Source organism: Cyprinodon variegatus, unplaced genomic scaffold (genome assembly GCF_000732505.1).
Source record: "Cyprinodon variegatus isolate N-32 unplaced genomic scaffold, C_variegatus-1.0 Scaffold0, whole genome shotgun sequence".
Taxonomy (NCBI): Eukaryota; Metazoa; Chordata; class Actinopteri; order Cyprinodontiformes; family Cyprinodontidae; genus Cyprinodon; species Cyprinodon variegatus.
The window spans coordinates 1,247,481-1,256,940 of NW_015150453.1; the positions used below are offsets into that span (position 1 = coordinate 1,247,481).

General features: G+C 39.5%; 1 protein-coding gene across 1 annotated transcript in view; it reads left to right on the top strand.

Annotated features, from left to right (window-relative positions):
- The window catches only part of LOC107081697 (neural-cadherin-like), a 239,960-nt gene that overhangs the window by 190,019 nt on the left and 40,481 nt on the right, over window positions 1-9,460 (top strand). The window contains exons 18-19 of the mRNA XM_015369928.1: window positions 5,404-6,033; window positions 6,118-7,114. Coding sequence (XP_015225414.1) covers window positions 5,404-6,033; window positions 6,118-7,114 — 1,627 coding nt within the window. The remainder of the gene's footprint in view (window positions 1-5,403; window positions 6,034-6,117; window positions 7,115-9,460) is intronic.

Genomic DNA, 9,460 nt, shown 5'->3' on the forward strand with positions numbered 1-9,460 from the left:
CTGATCTGCGAGTGAAACCTTGAAAGCTCGCGAGATCAGGATGGTCTCACGAGGCTAGCATCTAGCTGCTCAAAGAGGAAATACGCCACGTTGACGCAGGGCACACACGCTCTCAGGTCAGCTTACCTCATTCAGAACAACTGGATCCCTTTCCAGTCGGATTACAGTTCCAACTGGCATGCATCACACATTCATAGTCTGACTGGCTGTTCATCATGATTACTTATAGAAATGAAAAATGAAAATGCAAAGTTTTCATTAAAGGCACATGGTCTGTGTGATCCAAAGAGTTGACGCATATGAGTTATATTTAATGACTTCCTTATATATGTCAGTATCAATGCTACAAGTGGGGCTAGCCTCTTGAAATACCGCCAATGCAAGTTGGGAGATGACACACCGTTGTTGGACAGATCATTCGACCTGGAAAAACGTATGGCTCAACGGCCACAGGCTCTTATATAGTCATGGAGCTAAGGCTTTTCTTCTAGTATTTCTGCCTGCTCAACTACTCAATGCAAAAAAGGAAAATCTATACAAGTGTAATAAACTTGAATTCAGCATTTTGGTCTTATTACACTTGTTTTTCAATGTATTTTCTTAGTAAGACTGAATATTGTTAAGATTATTTGACTTGATTTAAGAAAATTCATTTTTTTCATCGTAACTAGATACTAAAACTAATTCTGAGCAGCCTTTTTCTTAAAATAGCACACATTGCGGACTGAGTCGCGTTAACATTTAGACTGTGAGTACATTTTTACTTGTTTCAAGGCAATAAGATAATCCATATTAACCTGTTTTAAGAACTGACCCCATCTCAAGCCTGTTGTTTTGTGCTTGTTTTGAGCAATAATTATTAAATTCTAAGCAATAATGACTAATAAATGAGAATACATTGCTTAAAATAAGAGAAAAAAAATCTTTACAAGTTAAAAATAAATAGATTTTTATACTTGATTTAAGTTTTTTTGGAAGCTTAATACTTGGATATTATGTTCTTGTTTTAAGAAATCTTACCAAGTCTCATTTGCTTGCTGCACTGGCAGATTATTTTGCTCAAAATAAGCAATTATTCACTTAAAACACTATATTTTTTTCTTATTTTTTAGAAGGCATTTTTTGTTGTGGTCATGGCAGAGGCGAAGAAAAAAGTGAAAACGTGAAAGGGATCGTGCATGAGGGAAAACAAGCGTTGATCTTGGAAAGGAGTTTATTCGCTGGCTGAAAGAAGAAGCAGGATTTAAAATAATTTCTCTTTTCTCCATTTTATTATTAGGCTGGAAAGTTAATACTTTGCTCCTAGTATACAATCATACATCTTTATTATTTTAGATGTTTAGCAGAGGCAAAATACGGGCAGTTACAGGTGTAGCGCCCCTAGTGGTCAAAAGTTACAAGGTGTGCCTTTAAGATTATGATTTGTTGAATTAGTAAACTATGAATGTAGCATTTAAAACATTTTGAACACAAAAAAAGATTGAGATTTTCTACAAAAAGACCAACTATGGCTTTAGTTCCAGTGCTGTAAACCTCTAAGCTGACTGGGTTTGAGTTTGTTTCACTCCAATTATAATGGAAATAAGTCTGATTGTTAAAAATTATAAGAAAGTTTAAATAAAAAGTAAATAAAATGACAAGTGGAGTCTGTCTCTATCTCCCAGTGCATTCTGGGACTCACTTAATCCTCTCGGTGACCTTATAAAGTATATACCTCTATAGGAAGCGAGTGAATGTATGTGTTAATGGTGTAATACATGTTTATGAAATGGTTTAAACGTAACTTAATTTCCTATGTTCATTCATTCAGTGAGAGAGGATCACTTTATATTTTGGATTGTCAACATAATGTACAATATTGTTAAAATGTGAGTGTTTATATGAACAATATGGGAAAACGTATCAGGTTTTTACAGCAAAATCTAATAGCCTTAGATACGCTAAAACATGAGAGGTAAGTAAGCCTGGAGCAACGCCTCAACGGAGATTCGGTGTCAGTCCACTAACATGTAGCACATGTATGACAGATTTCGACACAAAAGCTGCTAAGAGAGGCTTTAAGGTGAAATATTAGGCTAAGGAAAGTGAAGTAACCCATCTGCAAAGTTTCCTCTAAAATGTTAAGGTTCGACCTCCTTCTCCCGTTGTTCCCTTCCACCTTTCGTCACACCTATCTCCCTAATTCACAATAATTTGCATGTGCTGCCAAGCTAAATGAGATTAAAAAGGTGGAAGCGGGGAGGGAAGAGAAATAATCTCTGACAGAGGCGCATGTGTCACAGAGTCCTCAACCTGGGCCTGCTTCCCCTCGCCTGCTGAAATTGATTTGATGTGCGTTTGGTTCCTCCCCGACGCTTCCAATAGTCTTACCGTCGCTCGATGGACGGGCCCTCCCTTCATCACACGCCACTCTCAGCCCTGTGTGCTAATACAATTCAGGAGATAGCGAACGGAAGAGAAAATCCAATTTGAAATGAATATTTTCTGACTTCACCTGTGCGGCTGCCTCCGCTGCGGTGCCGCCGCTGCTCATCTTCAATATTTCGTACCTGCATCACGTTGTCAGGGAAGGCAAAGAGGCGACAGAGGGGAGGTGGCTGCAGAGAGGATGGGGAGGGAGGACTTCAAAGGCTTCAGTAAACAAACCCTCTGGTGACAAAAGGGGAGAAGAAAGGGTAAAAGCATACTTTTGCCTCGCCTTCGTCTGTGTCTATTAACTTTTAATTGCATTGTGTGTCTCTGTGACAGATGTGAGGGCTCGTCTCTTTGCCGCTGCTCTTGTCCCCTCGCTCAGGGAGATAGCAGGGAGGCAGGTTAATTAAGCAAACAGGACAAAGTAGCAGAGAAATGTTTATTCCTGTGTTGTGAAGTCCCAGCAGCGCAGGGCCAGCTGCTGCAATCACTTCCCGCTGCATGTCCTAGTTGCAGGGCTTGACATTTCCACACAGTAAAAAAAAAAAAACCAATTGAACTGTTTTTATAAGAAATACGTGACATGCAAAGAACTGAAGATGGAAAAAGTTATTATTGAAGCTCGGTTTGTTAATTAAATTGGGAAGAAATGTCAAAATGGAGCGTCTGACCAGTTTGTCACCGTAAATGCCACTGTGCACAACAGTTAAAAGAAATACAGTAGGTCAAATAATAGAGTACTCTTTAGAGGTATATTACAATCATGCTGAACATGTGGTTTGAAGAGTAAGTAAGCCAGTTTAGTTTTGTCCATTTAGATTCAAAATGCACATCATTTTACTAGAATACTGTTTTAAAATAAAATGATTATTGGCAGGAATAAGAGCTGACATACGCTCCTTAACAGCTGTGAAGTCTAGAACGAAAGCTGCCAAACCAAAATGGTTTTAACATTTGGCGACAGATTCAGTTGTTGGTCACAATATGGTTTAACAGCTGTCAGTCATGTCCTGTGCTGTCAGTTTATCCCTGCACCAATAAACCGCTCGTCGAGCCCCTCGTCCAGTTGGTTTAACAGCTGTTTTCTCACAGACCATACATCACAGTTTCTCTTTAAGCACCAGAAAGCAATCCTTCACCTTCGCAGAACCGTTTGGAATATCATTAAGATTGGTTTGTGTTTATTAAGCCAATTTACTACAAATATCTTAAGGCAAATTATGCAGATTTAAAGTCACTGTCATTCCAGTGTGATTAAACGTTGCAGTCACCAAACAGGCTAAAATCAGAGGCAAACAAACTCTGTTTTAGTTCTTTTTGGAGATATTTCCAAACCTTATCCAGGACTTCAGTAACCTGACTCCGCCAGATGGATTTGCTCCGCATATCCATCTGGAAACCTTCCGTTGAAAATACAGCTACTCTTGCCGAAACCAGTCGGGAGAAGAGCAAAAACATCTTTTCCTCTGAGAAAAGCCTTCCAGAGCAGTGTTTTGCTCTTCTTTCAGTGAAGAAACTCTCTGTAATTCCGATAAAACTTGCTCGATAGACACGCTAACGCTAGTTTCATCGGCTGAAGCCGCCATGTTCTTTAGACTGAACTGTCGCGCTTCTCGTTGCATCACACCTCAACCCGCCTCAAAGCCAACGCTGATTGGACGTTCGTTTGGTGAACGGCTCCAAATTTTCTTTAACGGAAAGTAGCCAGACTGATCTGCGAGTGAAAGCTTGAAAGCTCGCGAGATCAGGATGGTCTCACGAGGCTAGGACTTCAGTTCTGTCGGCTGGCATCAGAGCAATTTGAAGTTGGGGCGATGTTGTTTTTGAGCACCTGGAGGTCGATAATCTAGAACACGCTCCAAATCAGATACAAACCAAAAATTTTCTCAGGTTATTGGAGTCTGTCGATGTGTATGAGTTTTTTGTTCGGCAGTCTGATGAGTGATGCTTGTTTAACCTCTTTTGCATCAGTTTCAGGACAGAGTTGTAGCTCAGCCCTTAATCCCCAATCATTAATAGGTTTCCTCTTTTAACAAACATGGCTCCCTTCTTCTCTCAAACTATCTGCTTTCTCTGTCCAGAATCTGTTTTGAACAGGCAAATAGTGTAGTGTGGCTTATTTTAATTTTCAAATTGCATTGAGTTGTTTGCATTGCATCAATCCCTTACTCTGAGCATGTATGGAGAGACAGTGGAAAGAAAAACTGGCCCCATATAATCCTCCTCTCTGTGAACTGCCATCTGCCTCGGCTGATGGATGGACAGTTGATCAATTCCAACATCCTTCTCTCTGGTAGCAAATGTGAATACGGCAGCTACCAGTTCCTAGGCTCCTTAGAAAACGTGACTTTATGATGAAACAAAGCAGGACGCTTTGGCTGTTATTGGAGGACTCAACACTGGAATGAACTTGTCATAAATGTATGATTTAATAACTGCAAACAAAGCTGACATGAAAGTGATTCTTTGAATATATTCTTAATTAGGACTGCAACTAACGATTATTTTGCAAATCGGTTAATCTTTCGATAATTTTTTCAATTAATTGATTAATAATCAGATAGCAAAAAGGTTCCTTAAAAAAAGACTAAAATGATTCTACTTGAGGAGTTCTGGATAAAGAATTTCTTAAATGTAAAATGTTTATATATTTTTTTCACAAATTTGGTATAATTACTGCTCAAGGGTTGGTTGATCTGTCACCTAAAGGCATATTTTACAGTCTCTAAACTCAAGTTAATGATTAATCAATTAGTAAATTAGTTGACGATTATTTCAATAATCGATTAATCACGATTAATCTGATTAATTTATTTTAGCCCTATCCTAAATAGATGAAAACTGTCTACCTTCAATTGGTCTAGAAAACTATAGGTTTGCCTCTGTTTAGTTGTAGCTTGACGTATTGTATAAGTTTGACGTATTGTAAAAGCCACATTGGGCCAAACTAACTTCTTTTTTGTTTCACCTTATTCCTGTTGGTTTTTGTAGGTGTCAGCAACAGATCCTGATCAGGAAGCCGACCAGACCGCCCTCCGTTACACCCTCCATGGCCAGGGTGCCGGTGGGGAGTTCACTATAGATGAACATACCGGAAGAATCTACGCTCAGCGTCGCTTGGACAGGGAGGAGCGCCCTGCCTGGAGATTCCTTGTTCTGGCCACAGACGAGGGGGGAATGGGCCTTACAGGATTCGCCGATGTGCTCTTAGAGGTCCAAGACATTAACGATAACCCCCCCTTCTTTCCCTGCCCAGCTCTAGTGGTAGACGGGTGTTTTGTTGGTCAAGTGCCTGAAAACTCACCAGCAGACACCTCCATCATGGAGATGCGTGCCATGGACCTCGATGACCCAAATGAGGGCCGGAATGCCTTGCTAACCTACAGCATCATCAAGAACATTCGCAATGAGATCAACCTTGACCTGTTCTCAATAAACGCCACTACAGGGACTATCTATACAGTCCTGCGTTCACTGGACCGGGAGACCGAGGACAAGTATCTGGTGGTGGTGGAGGCCCGGGATGGAGGTGGTTTGTCTGGGACAGGAACAGCCACCATTATGATTTCAGACGTAAATGACCACCCACCTATTTTTACTCAGAGGGCCTACTCTACCCAGGTGAGTAAACTATAGACATCTGTCATTCTATCACAATATTTACAGTAGTAGTCATAAATGAGGTATATTTATGTGTTCTTCCAGATGAATGAGGACCTGGAGGTAAATAGTGAGGTTCTCGTCGTTTCTGCCACTGATAGAGACGAGGGTGAGAACGCTGTTGTTACGTTCAGCATTGTCGGTGGAGACGATGAAAGGAAGTTCTTTGTTGAAACAGACAAAGTAAACCGACGAGGCGTGATAAAACTTAAAAAGAAGGTTGACTTTGAGAAACACCACGAGAGGACTTTTAATCTGACCCTGAAGGCCGAAGATGCTGATTTTTACAGCCTGGCCTACTGTGTTGTCCAAGTTGAAGACTCCAATGATCATGCTCCCGTCTTCTTTCCGCAATTCTATGAGTCCGCTGCCATGTCTGAAGACGTTCCCGTGGGAACGATTGTTACTCAGGTTACTGCATCTGATCTGGACTCTGGCCAAAATGGCCGTTTCTCTTACAGCATTTCAAAAGAGTCTGACCCTTACAATCAGTTCCTGGTGGACCAGTCTGGTTGGGTAGTAGTTGCTAGTTCTCTGGACAGAGAGAAAATCTCCCAGCACAGGATAATGGTTCTTGCTACAGATGCTGGTGTACCAGCCCTAACTGGCACCGCCATCGTTATGGTGACTGTACTTGATATAAACGACAATGGGCCTGAGTTCGAGGCTCCCTATAAACCTATTGTTTGGGAGAACACAGCAGCGCCACAGGCTGTTCAGATGAATGAAACCTCCATGCTTCTTCATGCCATCGACCGTGACACCTCAACTAACGGCAGCCCATTCTCCATCCGGCTCCTCCTGCTCACCTCCGACGCCACCAACTTTAATTTGACAGACTTTCGAAATGGCAGTGCGGCTATCACAGCTCTTCGCAGCTTTGATCGTGAGCGTCAAAAGGAGTACCGCCTTCCTATTCTCATGATTGACAGCGGATCTCCTCCAGTGAGCTCAACCAGCACGTTGACAGTTGTCATTGGTGACAGAAATGATCATCCACACTTACCTGGACACACCCACATTGTGGTCTACAGCTATGAAGGTATGTCTCACTTTGTTTTGCTTTTTTTAGATTTCATGTTTAACATTCCCAGATGACTTTAATTTATTTCTGAAGATCTTTTGCAGTGAGGTTGTATTTTTCTTCAGTTTGCAGAGGAGCTTCACACTGGTGCAGTTGTTAGGACTACATCTCTTGGATTCCAGTAACAGCAGGGACTTTTTAGAGTGGAATTTGTCTGTCTTTCTCATGTATTCAAGGTTTTTCTCTTGGTCTCCAATTTCCCCTAACTGTCTAATTGACTGCAGTTATCCTGTGTCTCTTTGTATAAGGTCTGTAATAGTGTTGCATGCTCAGAAGCTTTAGCTTTCACCTCAGTAAACACCAACTTTCATACTCAATACGAGTGCTGCTCCAGTCTTATCCCTCATAGAATCAAATGTATTTGATCCTAAATAGAATTACCGCATTAGGAGCTGATATAAACAGATATGTGCCATCTGCTGGCAAAGAACATTCCAAAAAAAGAAAATTAAAAACAATCCACTGGACTTTGTTTTCAAGTTTGAAGACGTTTTGCTTCAAATTTGGAAACAAAGTCCAGTGGGGATGTAAAAATATAAATTTTGACCACTGAGTGTGGTCTCGAACCAATTTAACTTTGGTTTATGTCTAACTTGCAAGTATTCTCAGTAAATTGCTGCAAGAAATATCTTTTAAAGAAAAAAGTTCTGAGTACCTTCGAGAACAAACCAGCATTGTCTTTTTTTTTTTAGTTTGAGTACGTTTGTTTTTGGAGCCGATAACGTGGAATGAATTTTCCTCCATTATTGATTCAAGCAAAAAATGTTTGTTTTTTTAATGGAAGTTTGGAAAAAAAATGCAATCTAAAAATGAAACTTTGAAAGATATTTTTACCCAAAAATGTTTTTAAAGTAACATGGCTGTTCTCGCCATTTTTTTTTTTTCATTTCTTTTCAATTTCAGAATTTAAATTTAAAATATGTAAAAAGATTTACAATTTTTTTAAACATAATAAACCTGTAATGAATTATAAAAAAAAAAAATGAAATTAAAAGTATTAAGTATAAAACTGTATTTAAAAATATAATTAATTCCAAATAAAATCTGAGAAAACAGTAAAGTTTTCAAACATTTATTTGTGGATACAAACTGTGTATTTTCACATTTCTATTTACAGAGCTTATTCTTTGCTTACAGCAATACTAGAACCAAATACACTCCATGTAATAAAGGCTGTGACATAAAGTAATTACATTCCTAGGTTTGGGATATGGATGTGTCAAACCCAGAATGCCTTGCAGGATATGTTCCTTTAAAAGCTATCAATGACAAAAGTGATAATAACTTCAGTTGTTTGCAAAGTTTTGCAGTGTGTTCTGCATGGTTCTGCAATCATGTGGGTGGGGTAATGTCAGGTCTAAGCACCTAGAACATCATACATATATACAAGGAAAGAAAGAATGCACAGAGATAATTAATTTAGTTTACTTGCGAGGAAAGTAGGAAGAGACTGCGGAATTTACAAATCTCCAACCCACTCTGCAGTTCTTCAGCTTTCTCCTCGCTATTTATTGAAGTCAGGGGATGTCCCTAATTACACAGCTGAGGTTTAACTAAGGGAAAGGGAAATTGTTCCAAGAACACATGTTTTGCAGAAACATGTGATAGAGGATGTTCAGGCCTCTTTCACAACCCGTCCGTTGCATGACCTTTATCTGGAACGATCTTTAGCAAGAGCTAATAAACAATGAATCACACATAATACATCATAATAGTTCATTAGTACACAACCCATGAAACACAAATGGAGTATAAATCAAATATTTCTAAAGTAAAGAAGGCCGGCTCTGTTCTAGGAACCCCTCTAGAACCTCAGAAGATGATTTCACTAAGAAAGATTGTTCATAAAGTAAAGAACATTGTGTAAAAAAGTGAGCATCCTCTTCATCAGATTGTTAAAAATTAACAGTGTCTTCTGTCAGAGGCTTCTACAGATCTGGTTCAAGTAAGACCTATATGCTTGTATGCTGATTTGACAGAGCAACGGTTTTAAACAGTTGGTTTAGAAACATTCACAGAGTCCCCAAGGCTATTTATCAGTAATAAAATTGGGTTTTCCACAGGTCCTCGAAATCCTTGAGTTTTGTAAAATTGAAAAGATTTGTTAAAGGTCCAAAGATTGTTTTTTAATACAGTCATAGCTAGACACCTCTTCTTGAAATTCCTTTAATATTTGTTTAGGTTTGACTTATCACATGGATGAAGAGAAAGGATCCTTCCTGCCTACAGCTATAAATGCCTATAACATCTTGTTGAAAAACTGCCCCTGGGTTACTGCAACATTTAATTTCCCTTTGGCTATTA